This window comes from Marmota flaviventris, chromosome 11 (assembly GCF_047511675.1).
Source record: "Marmota flaviventris isolate mMarFla1 chromosome 11, mMarFla1.hap1, whole genome shotgun sequence".
Lineage (NCBI taxonomy): Eukaryota > Metazoa > Chordata > Mammalia > Rodentia > Sciuridae > Marmota > Marmota flaviventris.
This window is the reverse complement of record NC_092508.1, coordinates 66856082-66882092: the sequence shown is the minus strand read 5'-3', so window position 1 is coordinate 66882092 and position 26011 is coordinate 66856082. Positions and strand designations below refer to the sequence as shown.

The 26011-nt window shown below is 36.8% G+C and overlaps 1 protein-coding gene and 1 long non-coding RNA gene across 4 annotated transcripts in view; one reads left to right on the top strand and one right to left on the bottom strand.

Annotated features, from left to right (window-relative positions):
• Grb14 (growth factor receptor bound protein 14) overlaps positions 1 to 19878 on the bottom strand; it is a 112939-nt gene extending 93061 nt beyond the window's left edge. For both annotated transcript variants that reach the window (XM_071619125.1, XM_071619124.1), the window contains exons 1-2: positions 19508 to 19878; positions 18108 to 18240 (exon numbers count right to left, since the gene is read on the bottom strand). In XM_071619125.1, coding sequence (XP_071475226.1) covers positions 18108 to 18240; positions 19508 to 19698 — 324 coding nt within the window. In that variant the 5' untranslated portion in view covers positions 19699 to 19878. The remainder of the gene's footprint in view (positions 1 to 18107; positions 18241 to 19507) is intronic.
• Positions 19879 to 20441: 563 nt separating this feature from the next.
• The window catches only part of LOC139707650 (uncharacterized), a 168777-nt gene continuing 163207 nt past the window's right edge, over positions 20442 to 26011 (top strand). For both annotated transcript variants that reach the window (XR_011709115.1, XR_011709116.1), the window contains exon 1: positions 20442 to 22760. This is a non-coding gene — a long non-coding RNA (uncharacterized lncRNA). The remainder of the gene's footprint in view (positions 22761 to 26011) is intronic.

Genomic DNA, 26011 nt, shown 5'->3' with positions numbered 1-26011 from the left:
AATGAAGAGTCACAGGCATCCAGTAGGAGAAAAGGCTGGTCTGCAGCATCCTAACTGCTTCATTCATGTCTAACATCTTGGTAGGTCTTTGGCTGCAAAGCTGGACTCAGCTGAGGTTATCAATCAGAAAACCTACATGACTTCTCCAGAATGGAGGTTCCCAATATAGCTAGACATAGCTCAAATAAGGCAGCTCAGATTTCCCCCCCCCCAAAAAAAAAAAAAAAAAGTATTACCAAAAAACAGGAAATGGAAGCTGCCAGTATTTCAAAGTCTTGGACCAGAAACTGTCACACTGTCATTTCCAATGAAGTATATTGGCCAAATAATCAAAGCCCTCCAAGATTTCAGAGGAAACACACATTCTACCTCTCAATGGGAGTGCAGCAAAGAATTCCCAGACATGTTTAATCCATCATAGACTGCATCCAGGGATTGACAACAAACAGTGATACTCATTACTTGTCCAGTGTGTCATAGTAGATAGTAAAGAGATAAAAAGGGATAACAAGGAACAGTCCCTAACTTCAACAAAAAAAGTTCACAGTTTAACAAAAAGAATGATAAATGAGCCATTCCTTTTTCTGTTTAACCTAACTCAAGATGATTTATTTTACTGTAACTAACAGAGAATTGATAAAAGCACATATGGAAAGATGCTACATAAAAATAACATTAAATCATAAACAAAATGTTTATATATGCACTAAATCTGGAAGAAATGAGGAAAAATGGTATAATAGTGTTTGCATTTTATATACATGTCTGTATATATACGTTCAATTCTTAGGCAAAATACTATAAAATTTTATTCAACAAATATGTTGTAGGAAATAACTTATCAATTCTAGTTTCATAATCAACTAGCCCATTAGCATATCAGAATCTTAATTCTTAGTTCTTAGAAACCTTAACATAGAAGACATGCTAGTTGGAGCCACTGTTCATCATCTAGAACATGAATCTAATTCAGATTCAAATGAGAAAAGAAGTCATAATTATTTAAATACATGTTTAAAACATTTTTCTTTAAATAATGTCCTTAGGAGAACTTTGCAGTACTTTCTCCAATATATCATTAATTTCAAACAATATTTCTCTAGTAATATAAATGAAATAAATTAACAGTGTGATCTGGAATAATTTGTGCTAAAACAATCAGGTCACAGTTTCCTGGTGTCATTTAAAATATGCCCCCTCTGCTGTATGATTTTGGAACTACTCAAGACAAAAAAATATATATTTAAACAGCGCCCCCTATGTGAGATATTTCACAACCACTTCAACAGTCATGAAGCAAGGACAATTCGCAGTGCCAAGGAATTTCTTTATTAAACAATAAGTACGCTTTGATTTTAAATGCAAACAATTTAAAATTCAAGCAAAATCCACTTGGCTTTTAGATAAGCAAACATATTTAGACATGTGTTATCCTTTAGAAAAATGTTATAGAACCACAAATATATATAGTATGCGCATGTATGAGTAAATTTTGCTTCTATAAGGGTGACAGATTTCCAGTCTTTTCTCTGAAGGAGATATGTTGTGGGTCAAAACTCTGATTCAATCCTATTATTTCAGGATTTCTTCAAAAGTCGCCTTGAGTCAAACTGCATTAGAGTTATAAGAATCTCCCAGCAGGTGCTAGTTAAAATTTCTAATACCTCAGCATAAAGAAATAGATTCTCAGGGCTGGGGATATAGCCCAGTATTAGAGCAGGAGCATACATGAGGCCCCCTTGGTTCAATCTCCAACACAGAAAGAAAAAAGACAGTAAAAAACAAATAAACAAACAAATGCTTCAGGGATAAGACCCAGAAAACTTTATTTACATAAAAACTCACTGTGACATGCCTACTGAGGCTAGAGAATCACTGCCCTGAAGTATAAGATGTAAGATAACTTTTCTAAGAACAATGATCATATTGATAACAATGGTCAAATTTTACTTTTAAAATGGACTTTAATATCTAAGTATTTGAATCATTTTTTGATTCCATGCTCTAAAAAACAATATTCTCTCTACTCATATTTATAACCCATCATTTATTCTAATGATAAGTATCTAACTTGCAGGACAAATCCACTCCTAAATCCTTACTGTTTCTGTAGATGACCCGGGTTCTGTCCAAAGGGAGAAAAGGGTTAAGAAAATACATTTCTCTTCACTTCATTCACTGTGTTAACTGTTCTCTAGACCACTAGACAGGAATTTTACTGACTTAAATCTCATTTAAATCCCAGACAAGAATCTGTCAATAAAAATTAATTAAACACCCCAGAGTACAGCTAAGCCCTTTCAGTTAGACTATATCCCGATCTTAGAATAATCCAAATTCTCTGGTAATTTTGAAAATCATTCAAAACTCTACAAATTAAAAAAAATAATAATAATACAAATTTCTGACATTTCTTAAAACAATAATTTTTTTTTTCATATTTCTTTAAGTCAGTATAACAATACCATAGAAAAAAATACCTGGAGGTAAAAGGAAATCAGAATATATTAAGGTTGGGTTTGATGTGTGGTTTAAAGGATGTCTCTTTTCGTCACTATTTAAACATTTGCAATGTTAAAAAAAAAGAAGTAAATTTTTTTAATATAATTTTATTTTCAAGTAGAATTCTAACTATCAATTTCATGTCAGGTGAGAACTATCATTGAAATCTGAAAATCTGGGATCAAGTTCTGACTTTGTTAGGCATTATCTATATGATTTAGTCCATGATCTTGGATCCAGTTTTTTTTTCCATCTACTAACCTGGGAAAAAGCTAAGTATTCTACTGACTATGCCCATATGTTAAAAGAATAAAAATGACAACATATTTGAAAGTACATTGAAAACTGTGTCACTACTAATATAAAGGCATGATATATGTTCCTCATTAACCAGTGTGAGAGAAAAGATGTTGCACTGTTTTAAACTACTCAGGTAGAGTGTGGCCAGAGGAGGTACGTTGAAGGGGGCATATCCTTGGGGTTTATATTTTGTCTGTGGTAAGGAGAACAGTCTCTCTCTCTCTCTCTGCTTCCTGGTGCCATCTCTGAGCTGCTTTCTTCCACCACCATCCTTTCTCCCTGTTCTTGAACTCATGAGCTTAAGTCATCCTCCTGCCTCAGTTTCCCAAGTAGCTGAGACTACAAGCATGTGCTTCAACACTCAGTTTAAAGAAAGTTTTTAAAAGCTTTGGCAAAAGAATAGATGATTAGTTTAATAAGTGGTATTTGTATGAGTGGATATTCATATATATATGATTCATATTGTGTATATATATATATATATATAAACATATCATGCAGCATTAAAGACCAAAGTAAGAAGGAAAATGTTAAAATGACTAGATGAGAATACATTCACAAGACAAAGGAAAAGAATTCCTTAAATAAGATGCACAAAAGTAGGTTTAACTAAACTAAAATAAAAGTGTTCTGTATCCAAAGAGACACTGTAAACAAAGTTAAGGCAAATCACAATTAGTGAGAAAACAGAATTGCAACATTTATAGTTGCCAAAAGACTACTATCTGTACCACAGAAAGGACTCTCACCGATCATTAAAAAAAGACAAATGACATAGTAGAAAAATACAGATAATTCACAAAGAAGAGGGGGAAATGGACAGAAGTAAAGGAAAAGATGTTCAACCTTACAAAAAATCAAGGTGATACAAATTAACACAGCAATTACATTTCGTTAAACATTGGGAAAAACTAAAAATTCTGAAAACATAGAGGCAATAGTGCTGGTGAGTGCAACCACTTTGGAAAACAAGCCACAATATCTAGTAAAACTGAACAGGCACCTGCTCAACAGCTGAGCAATTCCCTCCTATACACATACTGTAGGGAAACCTTGCACACAGGACAAGAATATACATACACACAAGCTAAGTTATTGTGATGGAGAAACAATAAGTTATGATAACTATGTACAATTAAATACAATTAAAGTTAGATTTACATTCATTAATATGGATTAATCAAAAACATCAAATGAAAACAGTAAGTTGCAGAGCAAAATATTTTGAATACATGATTAAAATGTTACAGTGCTCTATGTTTTGTAAAGGTATAAAAATGCGGAAGTAAAGGATACTCATCAACCTCAGAACACCAGTTCCTGTATAGAAGAAAGAAAGGAGAAACAAAATAGAATTGGGAACAAAGGCACAAAGAGAGGGCAACCACATACTATATGAACAACATCTTATTTCTAAAGAAAAAAAAAAGTTATATCTCTACATGCTGGGAATTGTTTCATGGGAAAAATGCACCTCACACACTACAAAATGATAAACTTCAAAAACAGGATAAGTTAAAGAAACCAGACAAAAGGTTATAGGTTATATATCATATGAATTCACTTTTATGAAACGTCTAGAATTGGTAAATCCATAGAGACAAAATGTAGACTGATGGCTATAAGGACATGGAGGGGAATATGGGGAGTGACTGTTTAATGGAAACAGGGATGCTATTAGGGTATATAAATGTTTTGAAACTAGACAAACACAATGTTGGCATGATACTATGAATGAATGTACTAGATACACTATAAACATGGTTAAAAGCTTAAGAATATTTTTAGAGGTTAGTTTTATGTTTTATAAATTTTGCCTCCTTAATTAAAAAAAAAGTCAAAACATATAATATTCCTAGGAACAGAAGAAGACACAAAAAAATCAGAGTAACCAAGGAGGAGAATCTCAAAGTGGTCATAAAAGAGATGATATGGCCTGAACAACTACAATGCCACACAGGTCATGTAAGGTGGATAAAGCTCAGAACTGTCTTCTCAACCAACTGGATGAGGAGAGACAAGAATGAAAGATGCTGAAGGTGAGATAAGGTTTCTGACTTTCTAATGTAGGGAGAGAGCATTCCATTCCCAATGAATGGAAACAGAGGGTAAAGAGCAAGTTTAAGAGGAAAAGTATTCGTTTTGTTTGGAATATGCTGGGTTGAGATGCACATGGGCTTTATAAGTGAAGGAATCCAGCAGGCAGCCCAGGATAAAGTTCTAGTCTAGATTTATAATACCACGATTGAGGCTATGGAAGTAGATGAGCTCACCCAAGCAATAAAATGAAAATAAGTTTTAAGACAAAGCTCTTAAGAACACCAGAACTAAAATCCTACAGCAGAAATCTGCAGGAGGCAGAGGTCAGCAAAGTGTTTCAGGATGGAAAGAACAGTCAAAAGTGTTCCAAACTCCTGAGACATTGAAATAAGAACTGAGAAATAGATCTTGAGGAACAAGGTGGTCCTCAGAGACTCTGGTGACAGTCATTTCCTGCCAAGATGCAGAAAAGTTGAGTAGAAAACACTATTCAAATGCTTAAAAAACCAACGACCTCAATACAGATGCAGGTACCAGTAAAATCAGAGACTCTCTTGAAAGAAAGAACTTTGGCTAGAGAAGAAAGGAGAGGTGATTTAAAAAAAAAAAAAAAAAAAAAAAAAAACCTCTCTAGAGGGTTACAAAGACTCACTTCTCACAGAACCGAAAACTACACTATTGCTTCTCAAATGTTTTCACCAGAACTACCCAAAATGGGCAGCGGGGATTGGGGAGGTGAGGGGAGTGGGGGCACCACTGCACATCATGTTAAATCATGTTAAGTGGAATAAGCCAGACTCAGAAAGTCAAGGGTCATATGTTTTCTCTCATATGTGGAACTATACCGAAAAAAAGCAGAGGAAAGGGATCTCATGAAAACAGCAGAAAAACCAATAGAGGACAGGAATCAGAAAAAGGGAGAAGTGGAGGGAAAGGAGAGGTCCTGGACAATGAAGTCGACCTAATTATGTTATGTGCACATACAAATAAATCACAATGAATGACACTATAATATATGATTACAATGTATCGTTAAAAACGTATTAAAGTAATTGCACAGCCCTTTCCATCTCAGGGTAGACAATAATGCAAAGATATTTAATTTATTCTTAAAAAATCATGTAAACTGTGATTCTATTCAACTACAGGAATGTTTATCTTCATGTAAAAATGTTTCCTCTCATTTTCAATTAAAACTAATGTTCCAAAAGGTGTTTACCAAACAACTTCAACTCCTCCATGACCCTCCCACAGTCCCCACGTGAGCCACATGTATGCACTCGTCATATATTCCCATTATGAGAAATATGGAGGAGGTTTTTCATTTCACAAGAGGGAAATCCCCTGGAAATCTCTTTGAAAAGCACCTGACAAAGTACAAGACCCATAAACTCTACATGAACAGTAAACATTCTTCCCTTTACTATTCTTAAAACTATCCCCAACCTTCAAATTATACTCCAATATCGTGGACTTTGGTGGGTAAATCAGTGTTGAGAGACTTTATACTTCCTCTTCATCTTTCTCAACTAAAGAATCATAATTTATTAAGTATGTTATACATGGAGGTTGACCAAAAACCTTCAAATATTTAGTCATTTTTCTCTGAACCCCTCCCATATCTTTCCCAAGGTGCAGGCATGGTTTGTAAAGGGGCCTTTATGCTTTGGGGACAAAGGCAGGTTCAGCCTAAATGAGGTCATTAAAACAAAACATCAAGTTCCCAGTGCCCTAAGATTCCAAGCCAATGACCTACAGAGTGTTCCAGCTGATCTTAATTTCCTTGGCACAGCACGGTCAGAGTACTGTAATATAATGCAAAATGGCTCTAAAAAGAAACCAGATACTGGCCAGAGTCTTGCCAACACACAGTTAAATAATACCAAAGTAGCCCTTTCATCTGAATACTGTGCTTCACACGCATGTCACCCTTCCCAAGAATGAAAGCAATCTTACACTGTGAATGTGAATTGATTGAAAAACTTTCCTGGACTCAGCCCCATAAAGTATCCTTGCTTTTTAACAGGCATACATGTGCTGGTAGACTGAAAATACTTACAAGGAGGACAAAGAGACAAAGAACAGAACTTATTCTGAGCAAGCATAATCCAAATTTAGAATGTGCTTATAATGGTAAAACAAAACTCAAACGTTTATCCTGACAAGGATCTCGGTACCATCTAACAATATCAGACCCCTCCCAGAAAATAAACTAAACTTCACGTTTCTAAGTTTCTTTACAAATTCAATATCATTTATATTAAACTATCAGTATATTCCCAAATATTCTCTCATTTAACAATCATTTTTCTGCTCCTTCCCCAAACACTTATCCATTCATTCAGCAAAACTTTACCAAGAGCCTGTTAAGTAACATGTATTGCTTGCCTGATGGAGACTGAGTAAATACAACTTGATAAAGCAAAGTTCCTATCTTTGCAGAGCTTATGTTCCACAGGGAAAAGGCTAAGAGTAAACACATATATGTATTAACATGTGATATGTCAGATGACAATAAGTACTAAGAAAATTAGGTTGCATAAATGCTATTGTTTGGGATTCTCATGTCCTTCATATGTATTAAAAGTTTGGTCCGCAGTCCATGTGCTATTAGGAGGTGGTGGAACGTTTGAGAGATGCAGCCTAGTAGGAGGAAATTACACCACTGGAGTCATGTCCTTGAAGGGGAGATTGCAACTCCAGCCCTTTCCTCCCTCTCTCTCTTAATTACTTCCCAGTCACCATAAGGTTGTAGTTTTGCTCCATGAGAGCTCCTCAGAACAATCGGCTGCCTTGCCACACACTCAAAAATCATGGGATCAACTAATCATAAGCTGAAACCTTCAAATCTGTGAACTATAATAAACCGTTCCTCTTTTACATTGGTTATCCCAGATATTTTGTTACTGTAATAAAAAGCTGACTAATACAGTAAAGGAGAGAGGGAGTACAGAGGTGAGGAAAGATAATGTTAACCTCTAAATTTCATCTGAGCTAAAATCATCTTTAATTGTCAACTGGTGAATTATTTAGGGCCTCCTATAACACAACTGAAAACAATAAATTGAAAACACATAACTCAAAAAAGGTTTGTTACCCAGTCAGATTCATTCATTTTCTCAATTTCATTAGCAAAGCTTTACCATTAATGACTTAGTACTCTTTCACTTAAATGCATTTTGTTTAAACTAATACTCTTAGGAATATCTGGATAAAATGTGTTAATTTTATCATACCTTGAGCAAACCAACATACTCGAAGGCTTTTGCAACTTTTTTTTCAAAAGTGGCTTTTGTCTTAGCTTTGAAATGAATTTTCATCAAAAGTTTATGATTTCAGATTTAGCATATTCAGTTTAATAAAAATGTCAACCACATAATTAAAGTTAGTCCTAACATATCAATCAGCCAAATCAGACTCACATTCTATCAGGTAAAATTTAACTTTAATTTTCAATTAAATAGAGATATCAATATCATTCCAAGAGAAAAATTACTATAAATCATTGAAAAAAATAAATCATGGGTTATATTTTATAAGAGAAATAGCTGATTGCAGTCAAAATTTAAAATAATACAGAACCAAGCGTTCTAATGAGATGAAGTGCTAAAAAGTACATAGAATTCCTTTGGTAATTGTATGAATGTACATTTATATGTCTGAGTTTCAGCTTTAGACCTAATTAAATAAAAACCAAGTATGGAACTAGAAATAGCTCCATTAAATAAAGTACTGATGATGATAAAAATTTCTTACATTTTTAATAAAAACAAATTCAGTCTAGTCTTTAGCATATAATTTTTTAAGAAGTAGAAAATATTAAAATACTATATTATAGATTATGACGAGAACTGACTGGAATGGAAATGAATAGTTCATAACATGATTTGCTAAAACAAATTTACCACAATATTGAATTAAAACTAAAAAACTGAAAGAAATCATGTATGAGTTTTATCACTGAGTTTTACTCAAAAACCTGAAATTGTTGGTAGTCCCAGGTATTAAGAGTATTAGCTAGGATAACTGTTATGGTTTAGATAGAAGGTGTCCCCCACAAGCTCATGTGTGAGACAATGCAAGCATTTTCAGAAGGGAAATGATTGGGTGTGGGAGCCTTAACCTAGTAAGCACATTAATCTGCTGATATGACTAATGAGGAGGTAACTGTAGAAAGGTAGTAGCACCTGGAAGAAGAAACTCACTAGGGTTGTGTCTTTCGAGTATATGTTTTGTCCCCAGTAAGCAGAACTCTCTGCCTCCAGGTTACCATGTCCTGAGCTGCTTTCCTCTGCCATATTCTTCTGCCATGATATCTGATTCACACTGAGCCTACACCTATGGAATCAGCTATGGATTGAGACCTCTGAATCTGTGAGCCAAAATTAACCTTTCTTCCTCTAATTGCTCCTATCAGGTCTTCTGTTCACAAAGACGCAAAACTGACTAGAAGAAAGAAATTGTAACTAAGACCTCCCTGCCTGCCACTGCACTCTGCTAAAGAGAGCTACCATATCTAAGGTCAGGCATTTCCTAGGCAGTCCAGTCTCCATGCCCTAATTTGGAACAATTCTGTAGGGCTATCCAAGACCCAGAGTTCCTGGGATGGGTTGGGGCTTTTGCTACAGCTGCAGTGCAGACTGACTTCTTGTGTCCATTCCTGAAGTTGTTGCTTCCAAGAGCTCTCCCCAGGAAACTTCCTAAATGCAAACCTGTTTTAAGTCAGCTTCCCTGGGAACCTTATCTGATGTGCTAATCTATATCATATCATTTTCTTTCAGCTACTGATCCACCCTATCTATATATTAATCCATAAATCCATCTATATATAATTTTTTCTTGCACTACTAGAGGTTGAAACCAGGGCCTGGCACATGCCAGGCAAGTGTTCTACCACTGAGCTACATCCCCATCCCATTTAATTTTTTTTCCATTTAATTTTAAGATAGTGTCTCACTAAATAACCCCAGCTATTCTCAAACTTCTGACCCTCCTGCCTCAGTCTTCCCAGTAGCTGGGATTACAGGTGTGTACCACCTAATAAATACGTATTAAGAATAGTAGAAAATATTTTGAAATACATGACAAAAGGCCATTTTCAGGAATCAAAGTTTCTCATTGATGCAGTTTTTACTTTGTTTTTAGGAAACTCTTCCTTGTGGGTTATATCTTCTCTGACAACAGCCTGGACCTGGAAAAACTCAAGTCAAAAATAGAAAATTGAAGAGTTCAAAGCCAGCCTCAGCAATGATGAGGTAATGAGCTCTGTCTCTAAATATACATAATTTTTTTCTTGCACTACTGGAGGTTGTGCATATAGTGAGACCCTGTTTCTAAATAAACTACAAAATAGGGCTGGGGATGTGGCTCAGTAGTTGAATGCACGTGAGTTCAATCCCAGGTACCAAAAAAACCCCCAGGTTTGAGGCATAAAATGATAGGAATCCCTTCTGATTCGTGATGCTTTAATTAATCATTAAAGGAACTTTCCCTGAGTGTGATGCACTAGAAGGTTACATGCCCCAAGGTATCAGGAAAAACCATGTGAATGTGAACACAAATGGGTTCTCTTGAAGACACATTTTAAGGAAAAGTACACATAGAAGATGAAGATCTGGAAACTGGTTTTCTTAAATCTATGAGTTTGTGTACCCCTTTGGGAGTGTTGGCATATATTTAATAGGTATATGTCTCTCCATTTCCATATAATGACCACTCACCTAAATATTTCATCAGTGAAATGAATACTGAATAATTAAAACTTGCTAACATTTACATTGGTCTGAGAGACTCAAACCCACCTGATACTTCCATTCAAGATTTTCTGTACAGATTTTATAAATATACAGAAAGCTGAAAAGAGTATAGAAATCCACTGAGCACACTTCACTTACAATTACACTAAAGAAAAATACTGCATAAAGTCAGAAATGTCTCCACTAGTTTCATTACACTTGATTAAAAATTCCTATGTGCTAAATTAAAGCAAAAAATTTAGATTGCTAAAATCCAATTAGTCCAGGATCCTCATCTATAATTTTACTTTTGTAAATAGAATCTTTCAATAGAATTATAAATATTTTTAATTTAATGAAGACCAGGAAGATAATTTATTATGATTAGAAGAAATATGTTACAATTTGATAAAATTGGTTTAATTATGTACTTATTTTCAATAATCCATACACTCAATCATTCTTTGAACATAAGAACCTAAATCAATGAACCATTTGGAAGGGAAAACAATATGTAATTAGACCAAACAGATAAAGAAAGAAAACAATTCAGATTATGGAAAGCAATACATAATTAAGCCAAATAGATAAGTAAGGCAAGTCAGATTATGGTAAAAACAACAAAGGAAATAAACTGAGAAATGTAATAGGTTTTAAAAACTAAAAATAAAAAAGCAGGCTACTTCGGGAAATCTGGTCAAAAACGTGTACCTTGCTCAGATGTTCTTATGCTAACACCTAAAGAATAAGGAGGAGTCGACTATGTAAAGAGTCAGGAAGAATTTCCAGGCCCAGAAAATAGTCAAGCCAAAGATCTGATATAGAGGGGCGGGGAAAAAAAAAAAGCTTGTTTCAAGTTCACAGACAGGATGAAGCTTCAGTATGATAAACAGAGGGTAAAATGCACAGGAGGTTTATAAAATAGACAGGGGTCAAACCATCTAGAGTCCTATAAGCCAAAGTTAGAAACAGAGACTTTTGTAAGTTATCAAAACTTTTCTACAAGGGAATGACATGACATGATCTACATTTCTAAAAGTTCCCTGTAATAACTGTATGGAGAATGGACCAAGATAGGCTAATATAGAAGCAAAGCCATGTATGGCTTCCAGATATGGTTCCTGCAGGGAGAAAGACAGTAGCTTAAATTAGGATTGAAGCAGCCGAGATGAAAAATATATAGATCCAAGTTGGCTTTGTGGAAAGATATAACAGTGAATAACAAGACCACAAAGTGTTCCTCTTTGGTTTTGGCAAGAGGAATTCAGAGAAGGACTGAGGATGTGATTATTCTACACACTTTAGCCAAGTAGAGCCAAATGCAATTGGACTGCCACCAGCCTCAAATGCTCACATCTTTTTTTTTTTTTTTTTTGGTGCTTGGAGATTTGAACACAGACCCTCATGCTTGCCAGGCAAGCAATTTACCATTGAGCCACATCCCCAGCTCAAATGCTCACATCTATCACATATTCTTATTTCTAAGTTTAAATACTTGGTTCTGTACTTCATCTTCACACCTCAACCTGGTCCCTCTTAGATGTGAGACACTTCCTGGTTCACTTTTTAATATATAAACCTTGACTCTGATGCACAATCTTTAATTTATCCAAACCCTCCAGTTCCCATCATTTCCATGAAGGTGGCCTTAGTGTTCCTTCTCCAAGGCACCCCAAATGTGCTCTTTATCAAAAGAGATGTGGTGATCATATGGGAAGATGTGCATGGAGACTGAGAGGGAGCTTCTACCAGTGAGACCAAAGAAACCTTCCACAACTCCTGTATCTAACAGCATACGCGTTATTAGTGCTTCAAGAGCCATCCAAATCACTTGCTCTGGGAATAGAATAAAATTATACAGCTTTAGGACCCAGAAAGTGTGGGCAATAGTCTGTTATCACATAACCTAGCAGTCGTAAAACAATGCTAAAAACTAGGCTGACTGACTCCCAGATCACTATCTTTCAATCACATCATAATGACTCACCTCTTTCCACAGATAACAATATTAAAAGTGGTACATAGGATGTTTTATAAGTGTAATATTCTTTAGAGCTATTAAGGGTTTAAAAACCTTGAGAGTGGCCTGTCAACCCAACCAGAACATACAGCATTACATCTATGTGTGTGAATAAACCACAAAATTATTAATGATATTTTGAAACAAAAGCATTTATAAACTGATTAAGAAATTAAAACTCCTATATGTGTTTATTTTCTCTCCAGCTTTGAAAAACATTAAATGTTCTGGCCAAAAGAAAGGACAAGGATTCTCTTCCTATATCAGCTCATTTGTTTCTCTACTAAATTAACTCTGGATACTTCCCTCTCTCCTTGTGGCCACTTCCTAGGGTCTCCCTGGAGCTACACTTCATCAAAAATGCTGAAGAGACAATTCCCAGTCCCACTTATATATGTAATCCTGCTAACACATGTAAATGTATACTTACACAATAGAACATATTACTCTTCCATATGAGCAGACATTTTCTAAAGTAATATCGGTAAGATTGCAGAAATCTTTTTATATTAATTGATTCACATTTATATTAATCCATGGATGACTACATTTTCCCCTTCTTGATAGAACATTATATATGTTCCCCAGGGAAAAACAAAGCAGAAACTGGGTTTTCAAAAAGTGAAAAAATAAGCCCATACTGAAGATAAAGGTTGGACTGCAAATGTACCCTGAGAATTAACCAAACTGGAAGTAAAAGCTTGAAAAATGGAAGCTCTGCTAGAGGATTTAAGTTTTAAAATAGGAAGAGGCAGCTGTTTTCTGCTACAAATGAAGATAATTAGCATGAGGTTGAGAGGATACTGAGTGGGTAGCTCCTGTCATCAATGGCTAAGGAACCTCACTAAGATGTACATTCAGGACATCCCTGAAGAGTGACATCAACTAAAAACATTGTCTAGTAAATATGTGTCATTAATTAAATAAATTGAGGCAAAGAAACTGGATACCCTGAAACTGATGGGCTAAGTCAGACAAATTCCTGTGTCATCCTACATCACACATATATGAAAAGAATTAGTTTGTGTGCCCTCTTATTTTTGTTTGAGATTTTTTCTCCCAGGACACTAGCTGTCCACTGTCTCTTCCCTGCCTCCAAATGCCATGCCTACTGAATCTGTACCTCCTCACGGAACCTCCCATACCCTTGTTGAGCAAGCACTGGTCCACATCCCTGCTGTTCCCTTGGTCACAACTGGCAAGAGTGGGACACACAGAGCTAATAACTCTCTCCAGATACAGACTCCAGTCAGTAATGAAGTACTGATCCACTAATGTTAGAACTTAGGGGTGTCCACTGGCAAGCAAAACTACATAGAAATATCAGAAAATGAAAGGGATCTACAAGAAGCAGAGACTATGAGGTATGCCTGTTGGAGTATAAAAGAGAACAGAGAAAGTGGTTTTCATGATTGCTGACTTTCTAATTCTCAGTTCTAATCTCTTATGAGACCATTGAACTATTGACCTTTAGGTACTAAAATATAACCTCTCAGGCTAGTTCATTTAAGGCTCTGTTTCCTCCAGTCAATCAATACATGGCTAGAATAGCTACAAAAGTCCATTTGCAATATTCCCAGTTTTTCTCATCTAAATAGATTTGTCCACAGTTTTGAAAGGTCAGAGTCTAAAAGTGGTAGAGATTAAGAGCAGCACTGATTGATTCTGTACATATGTCAAAAAGAAAAACATAAGACAAAACCTTCTGTCCTTTCCCAGGACATTACTACTCAGTGAGTTCTGCAAGAGATTCAAGTATTCTGAAGACAAAGATCATGGTTTAGTAACCGAACTTTGAGAAGCATTGCTGTAAAGCCTACTTTAACATTACTACAAAGATCTGTACACTTATAACTTCTCCAAAATAATTATATTCATCAAACATCTGTATTCAAAAGTAGCAAATTGCTCTTAGAAAGATAGATTTGTTTGAAACCCTATTAAGAGCAAGTATTGTTTTTGTTATTCTCTCTGCATATATATTTGTGTTTCATTTCACATTAAATGGGATTTTGTAAAACAGCCTGGAGGGCCAAAATACAATTTATGTTGTTGTTTCCATCTGAAAATGAATTTAAACTCCCAAAGAACTAATTTGCAGACTTTTGAAACATATCCAGTTTGTAATTTGAGGATTTCATTCGCCATTCCAACTGAGAAAATTTGATTATGGATGGTTTTAGATGGTACCACAGCATTGTTGTTATTTTTGTTAGGGAATAATGGCATTTGGGTCTTATTTTTTTAAATTCATTTTTTCAAAGATGTTTATAAAACTAGGTAGAGTTCTAATGACAAGATATCCATGATTTCCTCTAAAACATTTCAACAAAGAAAATGAAAACTTACAAAAGGAATATATAAAATAAATGGTGCAAAATCTTGATAATTGCTGAGTCTGCAAAACTGAGAATGTGGCAGATTTTGTTTCTATTTCTGTGCATATTAAAAAAAAAAGGAGTATATGAAAACTCAATTAATGTAGCAGTCACCCAAGATTCCTTTTAGAGCACACATACAGGCTCAGCACAGACAAACCAGAATAATTACTGACATCACAAAGAAATGACATAACAGGCCTTTTAAATTGGGGACAGAGATTCATTTATCTTTTGAAAGTCCCTGACAGACAAAAGGAAATAAATTAAAGTCAGAGCACATGGAAAACTAATTCCTTAATTATTTGGAAGACATTGTTTTTCCAGAATATACAAAAAAGTCTTAACTCACTACAAAGTAGTCCAGAAACAGTGTGTGAGAAGCAGAGCACACAGAGACATGATACTCTTTTTGATCTCCCTCATTTCTACTGCAGAAGGATGGGCAAACCAATTCCAGTTTTGCATGTTCATTTTTCAATCTTAAAAGGTAAGTGGCACTTCCTACTGTTCTCACAATATAATATCCAGTGGATCATAAACTATACATAAAAGCCAGTTATTAATGACACTCATAAGTATTTCTTGATATGTCCAAGAACTTGATAGATTTTTCACATCAATCTTAGGGATGGGAAAGCTAAAGAAAAAAAAAAAAACACAAAGAGATAGTTGCATTTCAAGAAGTGGGTGTGGGGGGGAATAGAGAAATTCCAGGTCCTTAGACAAATATTAACAAATAGCATGTGTTATTCCTCGTATTCTTGTATTATTAGTAGAGTTGTAGCTAATAATGCTGATGTATGCTTATTGCTATTACAACTCTTATGGCCCAAATTTTGTTTTCTTAAAAGATTTCAGTCAAACCCTCAAGAAATGCAGATTTCAGGTTGAAGTTATGCCACTATTAGGTACCTAGCACTTCTTAGACTCAATTTACACATCTGTAAAAGAAGGGCATTAGACTAAATGAGCTTGAAACTCCCTCCCAACTCAAATATTCCAGAACACCCTGTTTCACAAAGCTTAATCTTTCACATGTTCAGAGACTTTATTCTGAATCAGTTATACTATATAGTCCCAGAAAGCAATTAACTAAACTTACTGCACAAACTGTGTCCAAGCATTAAAATGACCCAGGGACTGAAAAGCTTGAGACAAGAGGGCTAAAGATCTCTTACTCCTTACTTTTCTTCAAGTAATAGGTGTTTAGAGTCCATTACTAAAGCATGATTTCCTAGCAAATTTCAATCAGAAATTAGAAAAAAAAAGTTTAAAAATAACTTTTCTCATGCATGTATATAAAGGAAGGTACACTCTAAATCTGCACTATTAGTAAACATAAAGATATAGGTTGAGCACTATATGTGACCAGCACTATAAAAAGAGGGAGAAAGAATAAAGAATATAGATTCTGTCATTCTAGCTCTCGTTTTAAAATAATAATACTGAAAGTCTACAATATTGTATTCCTTGGGGCATTTTATTTGCAAAAAGAGATAAAACATATCCTATTTGTGGCTTCAATGTACTTTACTACTTATGGTCATATAGTCTGTTCCATAAAATGATTTTTTGACTTTGGTTTTGAAAGACGAAATTAAATTTAATATTTCTAGTCTGGGTTCTCTTAAACTTTCTGGTCACTTATTTGTAAATAGCAAGTAACAATCTTCCACTTTCCCTATTGGGAGAAAAGAATTTTTAAAATGACTGGGATGGTTAAAAAAAATCAAAAACAATATAAAGAAAAGTCATCTTCTCCTAAATGATTTCCATCATAAGTGATATTTGATAGAATAATACAATTACATACAATCCCTTACATCATCCCAACTAAAAGCTAGAGATAACTGGGCCAGGAACACCATCTTGTAAAAAAGATATGTGTGTCACAACAATACTGAGCTTGGGAAATTACTGATAGACTCATGTGTTCTCAAAACCTCCCTCATTCCAAAGAACTGAGCATGTACAAAAGAATAAAAACAAAAGGGACAAGTTCTAAATGCAAAGTCTAGGTGGGGGCAAAAGGAAATATCAAAGAAAGAAAAGGAACCTTTCTTTTCTGCAACCTGGGGACACTCTTCACAGAAACCCAGCCTTGAGCCTAGGGAGAGACTGGCAAGAAGGGATCCTGTAAGGTGGAATATCCTTCTAGGATCAGTCACTAGAAGTCAAGCCAGGACCCTGTGCTCCTACGTGCACATGCAGTGATCTTTCTCCAACAAGACAGAAGAAGCCTACTGGAGCCAATAACAGCCTAGCATCTTTTTCTCATTTTCCATTTTGCTAAACCTGACCTACAAAAACACTGTTCCCTAAATCCCCCTCTAGTCATGACTATCCACACTCAGGGTACATCCTCTTTGTTTTGCTGGTTCAAAACTTGGAGGCAGTATTTGACAAGAGATGAATTATTACAAAGGCACTGATTTTTTTTTCTCAAAATATATAATGATTAACATCTCTTGGTTGCTTGGTCATTATTATCTAATTTGCATGAGTCTGTCTCATGAGAAATTTGAAAAGAAAGAAAATCATAAAAATAAATTCTATCTTCTAATCATCACTTACATGTCATATGCACTCTGCAGCCAGAGCCTTCAAACTCTGGAATTCACTGAAAGGAAGAGGACAGGTTGAATCCTAAATTCAAATTACCTTTTGCCAGATTCATTACATCACTTTCCTTTAGTAAATAATAAGGTTGTCAAGGTGGGGGTTTAAAATGAATATGAAAGAAAGCATTATAAGAGATCAGCCAATCCCCTTTTCACTATCCTTTCCCACCCCCTTCCAATTCCTGACTTAAAATCAATGATCTATTATCACTCATAACTCTCCTTCCTTTCCAGTGAATGAAATCAGCTTCTAGACACTGCACTTCATATATATTATCTCTTTTAACCTATCTCAAGACTCTGTGAAGGAACTTTTAACACTCCCATTATACAGCTGAGAAAACTAAGGCCCTAAGAGGAAAGCAAGCCCAAAGGACTACGTCAGTCAATAGAGTTATTTAGCTTAGGCCACACTAATTCTTTAATATTGTATAATACTGAAAATCTTAAAACTGTATTGATTCAGAACTCCTAAAATACTTGAATTTGAAAATTTAGAAATGCATACCTGTTTTTTCCTTGAATTCCCTTTGGATAACAGGCCCGATGACAACACAGATGTAAATGGAGAACAGCACAGCTCAGGAAAAGGGTTTGGAATAGATGGCATTTCCAGAACATCAAGATCTTTCTTTTTTCTCCTACACCGAGAGAACATAGGATGTAATTTACATAAAGCAGAATGTAAAATATAATTGCTGTCAGGATTAAAAAGTGTTGTTAAGGCCAACATGTACCACTCTATGACAATGCTAATAATATATCAAGTGTACTGGAAAGGTCTGTGACATATTTTCTGGATATCAAAATAAAGTGTTAATTGATACAAATAAATCTACAATAGTCCTACTTTTTTTTTTTTTTTTGCCTTTAAAAAAAATCACAAGACATGGAAACTCCATTTCCTGCACTTTCAATAATCTTCCTGAAGCAACATTATGAACTATATAAATATTAGTGCAAAATTAGCATAAGGAGTTAGACATTGTTAAGCATACATAAAATTGACAACGCATATAAATTACATTTAGTGAATTCATCTCTTTGATATTTTACCAGTCACTTTTGGAAGTTATGATTTATTAATTATAGCTGCAGTTCATGTCTCTTCAAAATTTCATTCACAATGTTGCCCACACACAGTCTGTTGATTTTTCAAATGCTTATAGATACTAAACAGAAAGGCAGTGCTTTTAAAGGGATAAGTTAATAGAACTTGTTAGTATAACAAGTCCATTGGAGAGTAATTTTAATTTCACTGAAGTCTGAGCACTTTGAAAACCTGAAGGGGGGAAAAAACGTACCATTTAAATGTATGAAAATAAAGATTCATAGATTTTCATGCTGTTGTAGTCTTTTTTTTTTTTTCCTTCCAAAAGTATGTGCAAACTCTAAAGGCACTTTGTGCTGGATGCAATGGAGATTGAGAAACCTTTTAAAGCCTCTATTCTTTCCTGCTGAACAGTAAAGACTGCTCAAATGTCAATCCATGCTTTGCCTCTCATGGGTCGCTGTAAGATTCTATGTGGGAGGTGAACTCATTAATGCTTTGATTTTTAAAAAATATATAAAATTAAAAGGACTGTATATTTTGAAGACAATGCTGGGTCACTAGGCAGGAGCAGAGGGTGGACAATCTGGAGTTTGGCCTCCTAGTTCACACCAATGGACAGAGTCGAGAAACACGGAGAGCTCTCAATGAAACGGTGACGCTATTTATAATAAGGCGCTGCAAGATCGCAATGTCCTGCTGATCTGGTAGAAGCAAGCTCAAAGGGAATTGTCTTCAGAGACTTTCACAAACTTGGCCCAGCTCTGAGCACATGGCTCACCCCTAGGACCGCCTCCTCACCCCCTTACCGGCTGCCAACCCAGGACACTCCCCCGCGCCCTCGGAGGGGTGCCTACCTGTCTGCAACACAACCGCGGGTCGCGTCCGGAGGGGGCAGGAGCGCTCGCGCGTGGAGCCAGGGGGCTGGCGCCAGGTCGTGGGCGTCGCCCTTCCCCTGGGCAGCGCCGCACACCTGGGCGGCCAGCGGCGAGTCCCGGGCAGCCGCCCTGCCCGCGGCGTTCTGCCCATCTTGCAGGGAAGTGGTCATTGTCGCCAACAGGGGGTCGTGGGCGTCATGGGCAACCCAGCGAGTGGGGAAAAGGGATCGGGCGGTGCGAGGCGAGGTGCCGGCTCCGCAGCTCGAGCGTTCTGCAGGTGCGGTGGCCTTGCCGCCTGCGCTCACGGCCCCAGAGGTTCAGACGCTCGGCCGCGCTGTGTGCGAGGCGGCGGGGGAGGGGAGGGGGCGGAGGAGGAGGGTGGGGAGAGGGGAGGAGCGGCCGGTGGGTGGGGGCCGCGGGCGCCGGGGCGAAGCGAGGAGAAGCAAGGCGCGGAGGGGGCGGGGAGGGCACGCGAGCGTCGGGATCGCCCGGAGCTTGGCCCGGTGCGCTCCGGGGCGCTGGCGCCAGTCCCCAGCCGCCGGCTAAGGGGCCTCGGCTGCTAGTCCCGAGGCCCTGACCGCCGCCTCCCCAGGTGGGCGCCTGAGCTAAGGCTGAGCCCGGGGTCAGAGCGGGCCCAGCGCCGCTGGGAGACCTGGACAGAGTTGAACTGTTGCTGGCACTAGGCTAGACCTGGCGACCGCCTGGCAGAGGTCTGGGCAGCGCTGACCTTTCGACCCTTTCATTCTTTTTGCTCAGCGAAGTGGGATCACCTAAGCTGTCACTGGGCCGCCATGACAGGCCCCACCATGCCAGGAGGGGGCTTGGGACCTGGTTTGCCCAGTTCTCTATGCGTCTCTTTCCAGCACTCCACCGCCAAGGGTGGGGGCAGGGTGGGGAGGGGCAGTGAGGGATCAAGGGTGCTATCATTAAAAGAAACAACTGAGGTTTGAGAATTCTCAGCAAAGCAGGAGTAAATGTGTCTGGAATGAGATTATTCATTTTCTTTTTATTTATTCATTTTTATTTTGGGGAACTAAGAATCAAACGGCTGGGAAGGGGGCTTTACCACAGAGCTACATCCTCAGTCCTTTTTTATTTCTTTGTGTATTTATTTTATTTTGGGACAGGGCTGGCTAAGTTGATGAGGATCTCACTAAGTGTTGAGGCTGGCCTGGAACTTTCGATTCAAAGTCACTCTGCCTGGCTTTAATTTTCTTTTAATGATAGCAGCCTTTATTTAATGAAACCCATTCTGCTTTGTCCTATTCCATCCCAGGATATTTATTGTTCATTACATAGATGTTTACCTCATTTTACACATAAGCAATATGAGGTTCAAACACCTTCTGCAAGCATATCATGTCCTGGGAGTACCTTGCGCGAAGTAGTGCTAATAAGTGGTGCAGTCAAGATTCCAATCCAGAAACTTGCTTCCCCCAAACCCAAACTGATTGAAATCTCACCCTGTGAGATGCAGAGCCCTTCATGCAGGTGTCCCCATCCCCATGCACTCTTGAGGATTTCCAAATGTTTTACATACTTTGTTCTTTGACCAAATTAGGTAACATCTGTCCCTGGCATCTGTTTCACCAGGTTTTCTTAACTTCCACAACCTCTGCCCAGAGAAAAGTAAACACTGCCTCCTGAAGAAGCCAGAACCCCTTTCCTTAGCCTGATGCATCCTCCCTGTCCATGGCACCAACCCAACCACTGGTGACACTCAATGGGCCTGAACTTCATGGAGGAAACCTATGGTACTCCATGAAGACAAAACCTTCCAGTCAAATAATTTAAAGAATCCAAGATCTTCATTTTCCTAATATCAAAATTAAGGCCTACAAAAAGGCAGGAGGTACCTAGGTCCATGGAGGTTGTGTTCCCTGGGATGTTTTATGGAAAGGCCAACAAGACCAAGTGGTGACTCTGCTGAGGGATCAAATGAATACTTTATCACGGTGATAGCTAACACTTATTGGTGATGTGTGTCAGGCAGAACCCTTCCTCATATACAATTCTCTGAATTGTAGTGTGGATTTTATGTATGGATTTTAAATGAGTTTATGTAAAACCCTTCAGATATATTGAGGTTCTTCCAGCACAATCAAAATGAGGTGTGTATTTGCAGATAATCTGAACTAAAGAAACAGAGAAAGCAACCAACTTTATTCATTATCATTATCTTGCTTTTAACCTAAAGTCTTGTTTGGCCATTTCATCTAAGAATGATAGGTTTTGAGTATTGTAACAGCAGTTAATCAATGGCCAGAGTTTGTTCCCTCCCCACCCACAAGTTAATTCTCTCTCTCTCTCTCTCTCTCTCTCTCTCACACACACACACACACACACACACACCTCTATTTTTGTTTCTTTGTTCATTACTGTTGTTGAAAAGAATATGTAGAAACCACATACATATTTGAAATTACTGGAAACACAATCTTCTAATAGTGTATCCCGTTCCACTTCCAGAATAGTTTCTTACCCTCAAGGCACAGTATTCACTGGTGACAATGATGTATCACTTGTGTCTCCACTCTACACATTCTACTAGTTAGTAAAAATCAGGAAAAGAACAGGTCTCTGAGCATTGTAGATCAGCATTAAATATTGAATTTACTCTCAATAATACCTTAAGGAGCTGTACCAAGAATTATGAGAATTAGCTCATTCACATTTTTTAAGCAACAACAAAGGAACTAGTTTTCATATCTGAGAGGTTTACATGAAATGAGTCTAAATAAAGGACTAGGCAGTATAAAAGGTACAGAATGTTTTCAGACCTAAACAGGCATCTTTCTATGAAATGAAAGTTAATGAGGAATTATTGTGGATTTTTCTCCCCATAACTAGCAAAGCTTTCTGGAATAATAAAGCAGATATGCTGGTACCAAAGACCAATACCACTCCCCTGGGTAGCTGTTGCCCCTTTGGACTTGAGCCTATAAAACTGCAGAGGAAGCAAATTTGTCTCTTGGCCCTTGTACCATGGGGGATCTTTTCTACCCCTTCTACCTCCTTGACCTGCCCCTCCTCAGGAATCACAGCCATCCTAACCCTCAAGGAAAATGTGTCTTTTTTTCTCTCCCTCTCTTTAGGAAAGATGGCCCATATACAGAGAAGTTCACAAAGGAAAACCCAGGACAACTTCTCACAAGGTCATCATCAGCTGATCATCATCAGCTCTCCAGATCGCCTTCCTCACTTGCCCCTCCTGCCAAGCCATACTTCCACAGTAATCAAATCCTTCTTTTCATTTATGGTTTAGGGTATCCTTCGCTAAACACAATAAATTTGGTTTTATAATTTTGACCTTTGAACAAATGTAATCCTACGCCTGATCCTTTATGTTTGATGTGGTTCCCTTACCACCATGTTTTCGATATTTCACATGCGTCATTTGCAAGTAGTTATACTCCTTTTTTTTTCTTCCATACTATATGAATGCCACAATATATTTATATATTCTACAACAGATAAATTTTGGGGCTATTTCCAGGCCTATCGTTTTCCTTTCTTATAACATTCTTATGAAATGTTCATATAGAATATAGTGGCCTCCTGAGAAATGGGGAAGTTTCCCTCTTTTATTTTCTTGAAAATTCTATTTAAGGATGTTAGTATTCCTTCCTTAACAGTTGATCAAGTGTGTTTGTAAAGTCATCTGGCTTTGTAATTTTATCTGCGGAAAGTTTTAACTCAATGTTTTTAATAGCTACAGGACTATTCTCCATTCTTAGTTTTCTACTGTCAATTTTAACAAGTGGCGTTGTCTAGGAACTTATCTACATCTAAATTTTTAAAGGTTTTAGCCGAAAATTATTTGTATTTTCCCTTTAACTGTAATATCTGAAGTACTTATTGTGCTTCTCTCTTCCTTATTACTAACATTAGATATCTATCTATGCTTTCTCTTTTTTTTTCTTTATTGAATTTGGCAGAATTTATTAATTTTTAAGCTTTTCCACTTGTGTTCTATTTTGTTAATTTCTATTCTTCTCTTTCCTATTTCTCTTTCTACTTTCTTTAGTTTATTTGCTATTTTTTTCTAATTTTTTACAGGAATTCTTAATTCTCCAGTATGAATGTTGTCCTTCAAGTTTTAATATATTTCATTATTATTCTGTTCAAAATATTTTATTGTTACCATTATGATGGAGATTGTTCCAGCTGTCATTTTTTTGTTTTGTTCTGTTTTTTTTTTTTTAATGTAAAATGTAAAACCTTTTATTACAAAATACACTCTAAATGATTTTGGTCTGTCCCTTAAAATTTGTTGAAAGTTGCTTTATGGCCTGGCTATGGTAACTTTTTTATATTTTGCATATGCTAAAAAGGAGTTTCTGCAGTTGTTTGATTTATTTGTTGTGTAGAGTTCAATTTGGTCAGTTTAATCCATTTGCCCATTTATTAGTTGGTTTATTTGTGTTTCTCCCATTCTGTAGGTCCTCTCATCACTTTCTTTTCTTTTCTTTTTTTTAAATTTTGACACAGGGTCTCACTAAGTTGCTTAAGGCCTTACTTAGTTACTGAGACTGGCCTCAAACTTGCAATCCTCCTGCCTCACCCTCCCAAGACCCTGGGATTACAGGCATGCTTCATCACACCTAGCCTCTTTTCACATTCTTAATTGCTTTCTTTGCTGGGCATAAGTTTTTTGATTTGATGCCATCCCATTTATTAGCTCTTGGCATTATTTCCCTGAGCTTTAGGGGTCCTACTGAGAAAGTCATTGTCTGTGTCTATATGCTAGACTGTTGACCCTATATTTTCTTCTACACGTTGCATAATTTCTGGTCTAATTCCTAGGTCTTTGATTCATTTTGAGTTGATTTTTGTGCAGGGTGAGAGAAAAGAGTCTAGTTTCATTCTTCTACATATGGATTACCAGTTTTTCTAGAACCATTTGTTACAAAGCCTGTCTTTTCTCCAATAAGTGTTTTTGGGCACCTTTGTCAAGGATCAGATAACTGTATTTGTGTGGGTTTGTCTCTGTGTCTTCCATTCTGTACCATTGGTCTCTGTGTCTGGTTTTATGCTAGTACCATGCAGTTTGCTATGCTGTTTATGTTCTCCACTTTCGTACTGATTTTTTGTTAGTTCTATTATTTTCTGAGAAATTTCATATTAACATTTCTTACTGTTTAATTATTATTTATTTATTTTTGCTCATTTTGAATTTTGAGGTTATATTGGGGGGATAAATTTTAGTATGTTATTTTTCTTATTTACAATTTACAAGTCATCTTGGCAAGTTAAGACATTTAATATTTTGAAGTATCCTCCTTCATCTCTACTGTTTTTCCTTTGAGTATTTACCTGATATTAATACAGTTTGGCTGGTGTTTTATGTACGTCTTTACCCATACTTTTCACTATTGATATTTTCATATCTCTGTTTTAGAGAAACTTGTCTCTTGTAAGTGACATCTGATAAAGGCTATTTGTTTATTTGTTTTGTATCCAATTATAATCATTGCTTTTAATGAAGGCTCTTAAACATTTTCAGTTAAAAATGCTCTGTCATTAAGTGCTATCTCCAACTAGTGCTTTGTTCCTGTTCCCCTTATTTCTTATATTCTTATATTGGATTATCATATTACTCCATTTCTCTCCCTTGAATCATCCAGTTGTTTCATCAAATTTCTTTCCCATCCCTCTTACCCTACCTTGAGCCCCAGGAAGATATCCTTTATGGGTAACAGCAAGCACTCCCTTACTTTCTGACTTGTGGTTTGGTTTGTTAAATGGAATGGACCAGCAAGAAACTGAAGAGTGGGAAGAATATGTAGTTAGGAAATTTATTCTCTTTTCCTCCTCCTTTTCAGGTTACATGTTTCCTCTTCTGCAACGCATCCACAGCACATAAAGGTGTGGTCTAATCCTCTTCGTGCAACCCTACAGAATTGAGGTGCAGGGAACTGTACCAAGGCTAATATGGGGTTACTGTCAGTGCTATGAGTGATTACAGAATAATGTTTTATTGCACATATATAAATTTTTTAATCCATTCACCAGTTGGACATTTGGATTGTTTTCACTCTTTGGCTTTGTGAATAATGCCACAATGAACATTTGTGTACCAATTTTTGTGTGGACATATGTTTTCATTTTTCTTTGACTTTCAGGGTCATGTGGTAACTCTGTGTTTAATCCTTTGAAGAACTGCCAGAATGTTTTCCAAAGTGTCAGCACCACTTTAATTTCCCACCACCAATGTATGAGGATTTCAATTTCTCCACATCCTAACATTATCATTGGTCTCTTTGACCAACGGTTATAAACCATTCCAGTCGGTCCAAAGAGGTATTCCATTGTGTTTTTCATTTGTTTACTTTTGTGATGGGATCTCCCTATGTTGCCAAGGCTGGCCTTATACCCTCAATGCTCCTGACTCAGGCACCAAGTATCTGGGACTATAAGCACATAACCACATACCTATCTCCCACTATTATTTTGATTTGCAGTTCCCAGATGGCTAATAAG